Raw genomic sequence first — 13,477 nt, 5'->3', positions numbered from 1 at the left:
TTACCCACATAGCAGGGAAATCAAAGGTAAAAGTGAATCCTGGAAAGAGTACATTATTAAGGAAACAACATTCAACATTGAATTTTAAGATCATCATTGTTCATAGAATGGTTTGGGTTGGAAGGGACCTCAGAAGCCTAACAGAACACTTTCTTTCAGTTCAGCTAAAATTATGATGAATTAGTCATCTGCCTGAATAGATGAACTGAAGACAAAAAGGAGAACCTACGATTTCTTCCACTATTCAGACTAAGAATCAGAGAAAAAAACCCCAAAACTATAGGACAATATCAAAACAAGGAGCCAACTACGGAATACTCTCATTAGGAGATTGGAAATGTTCATAGCAGTCTTAAATTTTCAAGTGGTTTTACGGCATTTGAAATGACACATGAAGAACTACATCTAGTTCTATAGCCCTTCGGTATTTGATTCTCAGCTGGTGGTAATACAGAAGGCGAGTGATTGGGGCCTGGTACGTTGTATGAAAGGAGCTCAAGCACAGCCCAACGGGAGCAAAATAGTAGAAGTTTGTTCCCATGGTAAGAAGAAGAGAGAAAGATGCCAAGATTTTGGTATTAAAAACCAAAAAAAAAAAAAAAAAAAAGAAAAAACCCCCAAACACCTGTCCAGAATGGAGTAGCCGTTTGGTCATCTGTGGCCTGGAAACACATGGTAAATCGTAACTCAGACAGGGATAACCACCGAGCAGCCAAATTACCTTGAGGAAAGGCAGAGTTTATGGCAGACGGCTGGTTAATGCCAAGTCCCAGAGGGTTTATCTGCAGGCCTGGGAGGAGCACGAAAGCTTTGCTGTGCTGCTCATCAATGCTGCTCTGCACTGACAGAGAAGGGCGACATTCAGGACTGAACTGGCGTTCCCTCGGCCCCTGCTCTGCCTACCAAAGCTTCAGTCATGGCCTGGAGCACAGGGACACCATTTAAATTAAAAGTATTTACTGGGATGGCAAACTGCAGAAGTACTGAAGTGTAAAATTGAGATAGACAAAAAAACCACAACACCCCACAAAAGTCTGTAATGAGCTAGCTCAACTCTTCAAGTATCTGTCCCAGCCACAGCATCATAATAAGAGATGTACACCGACCCCTGAGGATGCTGAAGAGAAGTCAGATGGTAATAACTCAGCTGTTCCACCTGTTTTTAAAGCAGCACCCTGAAGGTGAAATACCAAAAATCAGTTTGTAAGAGCAGCAGCACTAAGAAAGGATATTTAATTCAAGAATTCCTAAAGCAGCTGAATAGTTTTATGGTTATGAGTCTTTAGACTACATGTCAGTGCTAAAAAATTAAAACAAAATCACAGAAAGCTCACAGTAATCTCTTATTCACCTAGGACCATGCACGCATGCATGTTCACTTGTATAATGAGGAGGAAACAGATTAACACGACTTTTCCAATTTTATTGTAGGAAAGCGCATATGTACACTAACCCCTGTACAACTGAAAGGTATTTCTTCACTGCTGTGTTTACCTGCTAAAGATACACTTTTTTTTTTTTAATACAATTGATTTATGAACACAAGGAACATCTGGCTGCTGCACTATAAAGTTTCCCACATTAAGTGCTCCTAGAAAACCCTACCAAAGGATTGCTACAAATCACAAGAGGTTCCTCAGTCCACTGAAGCCTTGCACAGACACACTTTCCAACAGGAACGCCAGAAGGAACATCTTTTGAGTAAGTCCCTGTCCCTCCGTACTCCCAGCTCACCCGCTTAGGGAAACACTGACAAGCTGCCTGACCGCTCTTTAATCAAGAACTTCTTTGGCTACTTCAGCTGATCAGAAAGATTCTGACTGCCAAAACTGCTGCTGAATGGAAAAAACAAACAGACTTTCTCATCTCAGTAAGATTGGTTCAGGCCACGATCACCACAAAGAAACAGATTCTGTAAAACTTAGCGGGATGGGGTTAGTAATTTTTCCACCCATAGCATTTGATCGCGTTGTTCCTAAAGGGATACAAACGTGCGAGAGAGTTGGATTACAATTCAGAGATCAGTACATTAGACTCCGTTTTATGTAAACAAAAAAAAAAAGAGTAACATACTCTTGTGTTGCTATAACTCAAACTCCATGTCCTGCTCTGCTGCTTGCACCAACCTCCTCACCCCCACCACAACACAAACAACAAAACCATCCCAGCTTCAGCACGGCTGTAGAGGATGTAAAAGAGTTCAGGATTTAGCCTAAGGCAACTGGCAATTTCACTTTGAGATGCAGTTCTTACACAAGAACAATAGCACCTTAGAATTTTTTATTTTTTTTACTAAGAATTTAGGTACCAATGCACAAATACAAGTTTTAGACATTAAAAAAACCCAAACAAACCAACAAACCCGCACAAAAACCCCAAATTCCTTAGCTTCATTTCAGAGTGCTGTAAAAATAACATTGATTTATGTGCCCAAGCATTTACATAGTAAATACATCACAGAAAACATAAAGGTCTCAAAGAGAAACTTTTGATAAGTGAAAACTGAAGATAAGGCCCAATGAAATTACTACTGGAATGCTGATAGAGAACTGTCTGATTTTGTTGATTCAATATAGAAACACTTGCATTTTCTTGAAACTACTCTTAACTAGCTGAATAACTCCCATGTTGGTCTATCTGCTTCTTCACAGAGGAGGCCAATCGTTCTTCAGCAGCTTTATTTCCATGGTTGACTTGTATGCAAGTATAAAACTGCTTTGGTTTGGTTCGCTATCTTCGAACACTGTATATTGATTTCATGTAACCCAACATTCCCAGAAATGTATTTCTTTTAGCGATAGACTTCACCGTCTGGCAGGTTTGGGCATTATGTAAACTTTGACAGGTTTGCTGAAGGGTATGGTGCCCTCTATGCCGGTTTCAGATTGCGGGAGAGCCTCCATGCTCTCGCTCCAGGTACATTTAGGAATTTTAGCAGATGCCTTGCTCCTGTTGGAATTGTAAGCCAGCAGCAACCGCACTTCAATCTGACATGGTTCTGCAGAGGAAAAAACAGAACAACCCAAACACGTACAGACCCATTCTGGGCTGACCAGAATCCAACCTGGTGTTTGAAAATCCCACTTTGTCCTTACATTCAGCACAGTAGAACTGGTTTAGGTGCCCTCCTCTCTTTCTCATCACTTAAGGAGAGAATCTCACGACTAACTTACAAATAGCAACTTTCAAAAATAACTGTTAAAAGTAACTCCAACCAAATAATAATAAAATAATTTTAAAAAACCCGTAGAACTAGCAGGCTTTGTTCCCTGCATTTATGGCAGGATCAAGTAAACCCAGATGATGTCTGATAAGACTCACAGCACAGGAGATTGCTTGAAGATTCTCTTCTGTTGGAGGTTTACACTGCAAGACAGCTTTTTCCCCCTCTTTCACCATCTCAGCAGCCTGATAGATATTCTTAATGCTGTCCATAAGATGAGTTCACTTTGTTCTTCTCCCAGCAGTCATAACAAAAATGATCTTTCAGTCTACATAGTATGACTCTGAGCAGCACGCTGGGCTATATCGCCATCAAAAAATCAATGAAAAATGTGATTCCTTTAGGTTTTCCATATGGACTCGTGCTGGTTTTGGCTGGGATAAAGTTAATTTTCCTCCATAGTAGCTCACACAGTGCTATGTTTTGGATTTGTGACCACGACAGTGTTGATAACACAGGGATGTTTTTGCAATTGCTGAGAAGAATTTTAAGATGCAATGCCCAGAACTGCAGCAGTACTCCAGCTGAGACATCATCCGCACCAGACAGAACACAAGAAATAACCTTTTTCTAGAGTTATCCCAGCTAACACCTCCCTGAGACTCACCTTTTCACCATACTGTCAACTCTTCTTTCATTTGTAGCTCACAATCATCTCTGTTGCTTCTGCTATAGCCCTGTCAGTCAATCCGTGCTTTGTATTTGGGCCTTCTCCTCCCTAAGCATGCACTTGTACTGGCCTTCAGTAAGTGTCAATGGCTTGAATTAAGGCAAGTTCTCCCTTTCGAATTCTGAACCCCTCCCAGCCTGGTGTCCTCCCCATGTTTTACATGCCTAAGTGCCAATGTCAAAGTTAATAGTGAAAATAATGGCTAGGGCACACACCAGAAGAGAATCCCTTCAGGTCATGCTTAAAATGCCCTTCCAGTGAACGCTGCAGAAGCAGAAATAAGACTGTGGACATGTATGTCTTATGTGCAGGAGACTGGGATCAAGGAAGATGCATTCTTATGTTCGAAAATACAAATCACATGAACTCGTATCATCAACATTACCTGTCCAGGCTGTGTGCGAGAGGTAAACCTGAGTTATCAGCCTGTGCCTTCCAGGACCAGGATTTCGAAAGTCAGCTGGTTTAGGATGGATTAGTTGTGCTTGTCCATCTGGATACAATACCTGGGGGGGTGGGGGAAGGAAAAAACTGAATGACAACTGGACTGGGGATTTGCACAGTGTGCATTGTTTTGGTGTTTTCTGTTTCAGTTTGGGAGGCAGTGCTTTATCTTGGGAGTCCAGCTGCCCTAGATTTAACAGGCACACACCAGCCATTCAGACCCACAGCACAGGTGGGGAAAAAAAATAAAATACACTGACATCAGCTTCTTCCTCTGCAGTATAAACAGAGGTGTTCATTTCTTTGTTACGCAGTGAATTTTCATATTTTACTTGGCATTGTACCACGTCTACCTCCTCAGCTACATTTGAAACTAGCGATTCAGAGGCAAGAAGAAAGTTAAGTTGTAATTACGGATTACATATTTTTGCCTGCATATTTCTACACCATTCAGAACAGCTGCTTTTGCTCCTCCTTCTCCCACTACACAAGCTGGAAGTTCACCAGCATTTATTTGTGCTCCGGTCCGTAACGTGCCTAACGCATGTGACAGTGGAGGGTAGGGCGTGCGGAGCACAGAACAGCATCAAAGTGCTCAAAGCAAACTCAGGAACTGTTTGTATGCAAGTCAACTCAGCGCACTAATTACAAGGCAGTTTCTGAACATGTGGCTAAAACACAAAAATCCAATACTGTTACTAATAAAGTCTACGATTACTCGCAATTTAGAAGTATTGACAGCCTTAAGCAAACCTCCCCTAAGATACAATCTTGTCTGTACTTACGTCAAGCAGCTGCTTACCTGAACTTTAACTGTTCCTTGGGGATCCTGCACATGTTCCAGAGTTGCATCAACGTCCAGTGCCACTACCAACCCCGATGTAAACCTCAGAGGATTATCAGATTCACCGGTAGGCTCAATGATATTTGCAGTAGCTCTGTGGAGCTTTTAGGGGCAAAGTGGTTGGCAAAAATAAGGCAGGAGGAGGAGGAGAGAAAAACAGACAATCACTATTGTTCTAATGGAGAAACTGTGCATGAATTTTGGATTCTTTTAGATTCTTCCAGGAATTATTAAGTCTTCCGTATTTTTAGCAGTAGTGCTGAAGATGCTAGGTAAGAGGAGGAAAGCCTTTGAAGAAATAACACTTGGGACTGACCAAAAACCTGAATCCTAAAAGCTTCACGGTATATTAGGAACTATTTGGATGCTAAGATGGTCTGCAAGTACACTGCATTTTAATTCTCTGTGTTAAACTGACCTGCTCTGGAAGAGGAAGGTGGAGGAAGGTACTTTGTCGCAGTGTTGTCTGAAGAATCTTGACCACTTCCGAAGGCTTGGATGTCACGAGTCTGGGCATTAAGTCCAGCAATTTATCTACAAAACTGCCTTGCATATGTGGGAGCTCAGAGATGAAACATCTGTGTTAAGAATAAATTAAAAATCAAATACTTTTTTCAACATTTTCACCCTAGGTACTTAATCCTTATATTTAATTATGCTGACACAATATACGTATATATATATAGGTTTTTCTTCTCATGCACATCTCACATAAAATAAAGATTATTTTGGCTAGTTATGTTGGGACCATACCTAGTGCTCAAGGGCTGTTTAGGTGTCACTTATGTCCTTCATCAATACAAAGCCTAGTGGGCAAAGGAATCTAGATTCACAAAAAAGGAGCTAGAAATGCCAAAGTGCCCATCAACACCACATTAATGAGAAGCAGGTATTGTAGGCATTTGTCTGCTCAGACTGCGTGTGCAGCTGTAATGCTATTTAGACAGTAGGAGCGCTAATTAAATGGGACTATGGGCAATTCCAGTACTCTGCATTCAATCTCGATGTCTCAACAAAGAAACATAGCTGGGTGAAAGAGCCATTCCTACTGTAGTTGCCTTGCAAGCTTTTGAAATCAGTACTTCTCAGGGAAGACATGCATATGCCTAATTCTTTATGCTGTGCACTTTCATCTGGCTAACTAAATAGCTGACTCATTGCAGGATCTAACATACTCACACACCCAGTACATGAACTGTCTGACCTTCTGCTGCAGCAAGGTTTCCAGAATGGCTTTTCTCTACCAATATTTATGACAGTATTAATTATTACATCTGAAATTTTAACAGTAAACTACAATCAGTAGGAAAAAAGGAAGAAAAAAAGAGCTAGTTCTACAGTCAAGAACAGAGAATAGAATTCATTCTATAGCTTGGGACAACGGCCTCTCAGAAGAATAGCATTTGATATTTCTTACTCTTTATACAGAATTAAAATTGGGCCACTAGCCCACATCCCTGCATGTGGAAGATGCTTCATTAGACTGAGTCATTGGCGGCTTATCCGTTATTATCAGCAACATTTCTGCTGTGTTTAGCAAGACAATTTTGTAAGCCTAACAAATACTTGTGCAATTTGGTGACCAAAATACCTAGACATGGGGATTTTACATGTCCGAGCATTTATAGGTGACCTTACAGCTAACTTGACAAGATCTACCATCATCCAGACTCCCTTTTGTGGAATTCATCACTGCCTGTAGGAGTTACATCCCTGAGAAACAGTGATGAGTTTCGTTGATTGTGAGACTCAGTGCGAGGAAAAGACACAAAGCAAATGAACGGTTCTATTCACTAGCTACCAAATAAGCTCAGCATTAGGGAATGGGTAGATTTGGCTCCCTTTGCTCATCACTTAACCAGCACGACTGCCAAGCATATGGACTACGAATAAATGGGAATTTAATCAGAATTAGAGATGGAATTCTGTTCAGCTAACTCTGGATACTTATGTCTCTGGGCTAGCTATCCAATTCCCTTCTGAGGTGATGGAAAAAAACCTAGGCATCCTTAATCTGACCTGTTTTAGACATCTAGATTAGGATAAGATGAAAGAAACACCTCTCCAGTGAGAGGAGTGCTGGGCGAACACTTCATAAGGCATGGGCTACAAAGCAAACGTCAACACCGGGGTGACATAACTCCCACCTCGAGCATGTACACAGTTCACTCGCTCTTTCGTTTACAATTTAGAAATTTGGGATGAGGAAAGGAGAAATTCCTTTTTTGTAATACTCCCAGGAAAGCTCTTCCATTGGTCCCACATTTAGAAGGGAGTTTACTTCTTGCTTTACTATTATCTCATCATAGCAGGCCCTGATGTAGGACAGCAACAGGGGGATGTGAAGAGATGAAAAACAAATGGAATATTCCCTTAGAAAGATGTTAGAAAGTGGGGAGACTTTCTAACAAAGTGAAGAAGCAACAGAGTTTCTCACCTCTGAAAGGAATCCACTTCTTGCAGAAATTTTTCACACATCCCAAAAAGAGGTTCCACTCTGTAATGAGGATAACATTCCTTCGTTTAGTTTTAAAGACAGAAAACTAGCTCTATGGTTATAAACATTTAGGTGGTTTGGAATCCAGTTTTTAGGAGCTTGAACTACAAGTCTTACAATTTTGAGGCCAGAAAGGTGTGCTCCACAAGAGAAAAAATAGAGATAAAAATTAATTGCCATCTCCTCCCCACATCCACATCCCCCTCCCACAAAAAAATCATTTGTATAACGCACTAATTAAGTTCCCAAAGCCACTGTTAGAAAATAGTAACTTTCCACCTACAAAACTAAAGGTTAAAAGGCAAATATATTACAGACCTCTATGGCAACACAGTAAATTGATGGCAACAAACTCGAAACAAAAGTAAACAAATTGGGATACTAACCACTTTGCTCTAATTCTGCCAAATGCAGTTCTATGACTACAACCATCGAAGCTCATGTGTAACTTCATTGACCCCAGCAGCCAAAACGAACCACGCGGAGCCTCTTGTGTTCCCTAAGCCACACGTACACGTGAGCATTTTGTGTCTGAGTCATGTAAACAGTAGATGCAGATCATCAGTCAAAAAGACAATTCTTTTCTGATGCTAAAAACCCAGCAACTAGTATTTAATGAAACAAACACGATTAGTGCATTCTTTGATACATGACTTTTCCTCACTTAAACAGGTCCCAAATATCAACTCTGAGACACACTCTGCAATGTTTTTAACTTATTTATACGCTCATAGCTGGGAGAACTCAACCCCCTAAACACATCTTCCTAATAATTTTGTCATCTAATTTAGCGTTATGTCACTATACAGCTACACCGAAGGCAAAAGAAGGCTCTTCATTCTGAATTAGTTTAGCAAATGGCATGCCATGATGTTTTACGTTTCTAATTTATCCTTGCTGTTTTTTGTTTGGTTTTTTTTTTTTTTTTAAACAAAGCTTGAGGAAACTAAGCTTCCAGTTAACCCTCAGAAGCTCCTTTTACCAGGTCATCCTTACCCTCTTGTAGTACGTGCAGTTACTATAAGCTGTAACGCCTTTGCTTGCAGTCTCATGTGGTGAATAATGACCACTTGTCTGCTTTCCACTCCGCTGTACATGAATTCCATTTTATAAGTTTCTTCCAAGATCTGTCAGATACCGCAGAGGTAACAAACCATCAGACTCAGTTAAACTCTTGCACAAGCATGATCACAAGATTCTGGTATTTTTTTCTCATACTGAGGAACACATTAATCCATGAGTCTCATTTTTCTGGTGAAATTCTTCACCACAAAGCGGCACCTAATACTAAAAGGTTATCTTGGCTATATTAAAGAAACAATTCATGAAACTTGGCCTGAAAACAAGTGCTCCCTCCATCAACAGTCTATCTTTTGACATTGCGTTTTAGATTTCTAGGGTTGGAGCGCTCCCTGACTCCTGCTGACTACCGTGGAACACAAAACGCGAGCAGCACAGCAAAGCAACCTCAGCGGTCCTGCTCAGGTTTACATTTTTGGAGCTGTATTTGACAAAGTTCTCTCAGAAATAACTTTACATTCAACAACACTTCATGTACTGCAACTGAAGACGGGAATTCTCACAAGATATGAGCTATTTTAGATACACAGTTAAAAGTTTAGACAGCACATTGCACAGTTGTACTCATCGTACTTTATCTGTCCAATAGATGGGCTTAAGTAGATAAGAGAAGCACTCAAATTAATACAGTTGAGTTCAGTATGACTGTATCAAAGCCAAGAACTTGCAAGTTATTTAATAGGAAATATTCCCTCACTTTGCATTGACAGGAAGCATTCTACATTCACAATCACAACAGATCAAACTTCCCAGGGGTTTTACATGCTACTGAGAAGGGCACCCAAGACAGACAGTTCAATTAGAGATGATTTAAAAAGCTGATAGGCTTTTGTTTCTATTCATCCCTGGGGACAGCTGTCAACAGCACTGAAGGTTTTGATGCACAGCAGTACCTGCCTCTTATTACATCTTAATTAACTGAAGACTCAAAATGTCAGCATAGTTTCCCAGCAGATCCATGAACTTGCTTTTACTCTAGATTTGTTTCCAGATTATTTAATAGCTTGCTTTCTCCTTTACCTTTTCTTAGGGCTTAGCTTCAGTTTTTCCAGGATCAGATCATTTATACATCACAGAATCAGAGTAACTAGAGTTGGGTGCGACCTCTGGAGGACATCTAGCCTGGTCCCTTGCTCAGAGCAGGTCTAATTAGATCCAGTTACTCAGGGCCGTATCAAATTGTGAGCACTTCCAAGGACGGAGATTCCCCCCACCTCTGGGCAACCTGTTACAGTATTTATCCACCCTTACAGTAAATTTTCCCCATTCTATATCTAATCAGAATTTCTCGTATTCCAACTTGGGTCCATTGTCTCTTGTCCAGAGCAGACTGGCTCCATCTTATCTACATCCTACGACAAGGCAGCGGTAGACAGCAGTAAATCCACCCTGAGGCCACCTCTTCTCCAGGCTGGACTCAGTAGCTCCCTCAGCCTCTCCTTGCAGGGAACGTGCTCCAGCCCCCGACCACCTTGGTGGCCCTCTGCTGAACTTGCTCCAGTTTGTCAGCATCTTCCTTTTACTAAGGAGCCCAAAACACAACACAGCCCTCCAGACGTGATCTCCCCAGAGCTGAACAGAGGGGAAGGAATGCTTCCCCAGACCTGCTGGCTACGGTCTTGCTGAGAAAGCCCAGGATGCAGCTGGCCGCCTTTACTGCCTCACACTCAACATGTTGTCCACCAGGATCCCCATGCGGAACATCATGAGGTTCCTGTCATCCCACTTTCCCAACCCATCCAGACCAGCCTGGGCAGCGGCCATGCTCTCCAGCATATCGACTGGCTCCTCAATTTGGTTTTATCCACAAACCTGCTGAGGGTGTGCTCCCTCCTGTCACACAGGTCATTAACGAAGATGTTAATACATTATTGGTCCCATCATTGCTTCCTGAGAGATTCCACTAACTACTGGCTACCCACTGGACACGGTGCCACTGACTACAACGCTTTGAGCCACGCAGTCCAGCCAATTTTCCATCCACCTTATCATCCTTATCATTCATTTATTCAGCCAGAATCCTGCCAGTTTGGTGAAAAGGAAACTATGGGATAAAGCATTAAAGGCTTCGCTAAAGTCAAGCGATATGACATCCACTGCCCTCCCCTTGCTCACAGCACCAGTCCCCTCATCATAGAGAGCAGTGATGCTGGTCAGGCATAATTTGCCCTTGGGAATCGCATTTTGGCTGTTCCAAATCACCTTGTTGATCTTCTCTTGTTTAGAAACAGCTTTTAAGAGGATTTGATCCATAACCTTCCCCACGAGTGAGGCAAGGCCAAGCAGCCTGCAGTTCTCCGGACCTTCTTTCTTGCTCTTCTGGAAGCTGGGTGCCATGTTTGCCTTTTTACAGTTGTCATGAACCCCGCCCACTCACCAACTCACCACTCATCTTTGGCAGATGAGAGAATTTACTCCACTTTGGGGAACTAAGATTTACTTGGACAGAATATGGCAGTGGAAGGCCAGAAGCATATTATTGTTGCCTGGCCGAGGAAGGGCTCGTATCCGAGGACTTGCCTCCATGCAGACCCAGCTGCTTCTTCCTTACCTGTTTTGCTGCAGCAGATGCTAATGCGTTCTGTTTCAGGTACAGAGGAGCTGCCACGTTCCACAGCTTCTCCTGCAAGGCCTACAGAAGAAAATCAGGAAATGATGATAAATACTCAGTTCAGTCTAAACATCATAACCCTGCGCCAGATGGGCTTGGGAGCAGGGACGATGCCCTGTCTCTCAGCTGTACGCCAACAGGTTGGTTGAAAAAGCAGGTTAAACTTTTCTCTTGTGCTTTTAAACACAACGTGGAGAACCAAGGCCTCCAAAATATGTATTGTTCTATAAATGCACGGAGATACCCATACAACTATAAAATATAAAACAGAAGTTTTGAATAATATTAACAAAGCTATGAATTAAGAGACTGGCTGAGCCAAACTCTTCAGTACTTTATAAGGAGAACCTTAGGCAGAATGGAGTCACTTACAAGAAAAACAATAGCCCACTGCTGTATCACCTCCTCAAGACCAAGATCAGGGCAATCTCAGATTGAAGGCAAAAAATGGAAACAGTAACAACTGTCCCCAGAAACACAGCTACACAGTCATATTTCTGAACATTCCTGTTGACAGTCTCTGCCCCACCAAAGATCCTGGAGTTACGGAGAATAATGAGTGTAAATCAGCTATTGATATTTGTACTATAAAACAAAACAAAAAACAAAATCCAAAACACCCAACCACACCCTATTTGCTTTCTGATATGTTTTAAAAAATTAAGAAAGCTTGACTGGATGACTTATATCACTGTCTCCTTGCTGCCTGTCCTTAGATACAGCTAGACACAAAGCTGGCCGTAGCCAAAGCTGCAGAACATACTGACTATATCCTTCCCCTAGGCTGGCCCCTGAATCCCAGCTAACTACCCCTAAAATCACAGGGTATGTAAAGCCTTTAACTGTCTGGAACCTTTTAAGCCTCAAGGGGCTGGGAAATGAAGATACTGTTTTCCGCAAGGCAGTTTCTGTTCTGTTGGGGGGAAAAAAGGAATTGAAAAGAAATCTAATGACAAGGGCTGCTCTGACATTCTGGTTCTCTCTGCCATATCAGAATTTCTAATTGTACAATATTATGAGTTACTTTTAATTTCAGCCACATTACTGACTCCTCTACATCACTGATGCACTGACTGTTCTACACCCTGAGCCAAGAATGGCTTGTGCAGCATTTACCCCCTTCTTCCAAAGAGAGCACTCCTCTGCCAGATACACAAACCATCTGGTTCACTCCAGTCAAACTCCAGAGAAGGGCAACAAAGCCATCTCCAAACACTGGTCCTCTGCCTGGATAGTACATTTCGCTTTGGCAAAAGTTTTGGATTTAGCTAGGATTGTACTGAACTGTAACACCACTCATCTAAAATACCTTCTTTGGGTGATAAATGTATTCCAAGGATTTGAGGGCTGCCATGAGATGTGCCAACTGGCAGCTACACGTTTAGCAAAGAAACTGAAATCCCCTCTTGGTTTTACATAACAAAGCTTTTATTGAGTCCCTTCTGGAAACCTGTTTGTTGCTTGCTTTAGTTCTTGCTTTACATGTGTATAAGTTACATTCAAACACCTAAAGAATGCCAGGAGACTAACCTAAATACTACTGCCAGCTTATAGCTTGAGAAGTGAAGCAAAAAATTAGTTCCTGTTTACAGCAAGAAGCTGACTTTGAAAAGGGCTGCTGCCGTGGTGCCAAAGTAACCTCTTCAGCTGCTAACACTGAATAGATCGATCGTTTCAGCACTGTAAAAGAAAGCACGACTGATATTTTGCTCAATCAAGTCTAAAGAATTCCTTTGGCACTGGTGCCAAAAAAAGCTGTCTACAAAACATCGTCTATAAAAACTCCACTTACAGCAGCGGTTTAGCGCAAAGCATTCCAGCGGCCACTAGCAGAGAAAAGTCACTCTCCTAACATAAAAGGCTGCAGAGTAGTTGCCTCCATTGTGATCTCTGGCAGAAAATAAACGGCACTGACAAAACGCAACATAAGCCCTAGGTACAACAGCAGAGATCTGCACTGGCATACTCATTGGCAAAGTTACCGCGTAAATTATTCGCCACAGAAGGGAAGCAGGAATATCAGAAATCCATGGAACCTGCGCTTTCGTCATACATCAGTTTTCAGCATGAACATCAAAACATGAAAGTGCACCACTGTGATGGACTGG

The 13,477-nt window shown here is 41.9% G+C and overlaps 1 protein-coding gene across 2 annotated transcripts in view; it reads right to left on the bottom strand.

Moving 5' to 3' along the window:
• Positions 1-2,263: 2,263 nt before the first annotated feature.
• The window catches only part of INTS4 (integrator complex subunit 4), a 39,214-nt gene continuing 28,000 nt past the window's right edge, over positions 2,264-13,477 (bottom strand). For both annotated transcript variants that reach the window (XM_075742544.1, XM_075742545.1), the window contains exons 17-23: positions 11,310-11,390; positions 8,675-8,805; positions 7,619-7,678; positions 5,600-5,759; positions 5,140-5,283; positions 4,279-4,399; positions 2,264-2,998 (exon numbers count right to left, since the gene is read on the bottom strand). In XM_075742544.1, coding sequence (XP_075598659.1) covers positions 2,805-2,998; positions 4,279-4,399; positions 5,140-5,283; positions 5,600-5,759; positions 7,619-7,678; positions 8,675-8,805; positions 11,310-11,390 — 891 coding nt within the window. In that variant the 3' untranslated portion in view covers positions 2,264-2,804. The remainder of the gene's footprint in view (positions 2,999-4,278; positions 4,400-5,139; positions 5,284-5,599; positions 5,760-7,618; positions 7,679-8,674; positions 8,806-11,309; positions 11,391-13,477) is intronic.

Source organism: Balearica regulorum, chromosome 1 (assembly GCF_011004875.1).
Source record: "Balearica regulorum gibbericeps isolate bBalReg1 chromosome 1, bBalReg1.pri, whole genome shotgun sequence".
Taxonomy (NCBI): Eukaryota; Metazoa; Chordata; class Aves; order Gruiformes; family Gruidae; genus Balearica; species Balearica regulorum.
Note: the sequence above shows the minus strand (reverse complement) of the source record. Positions and strands in the feature narration are given on the sequence as shown.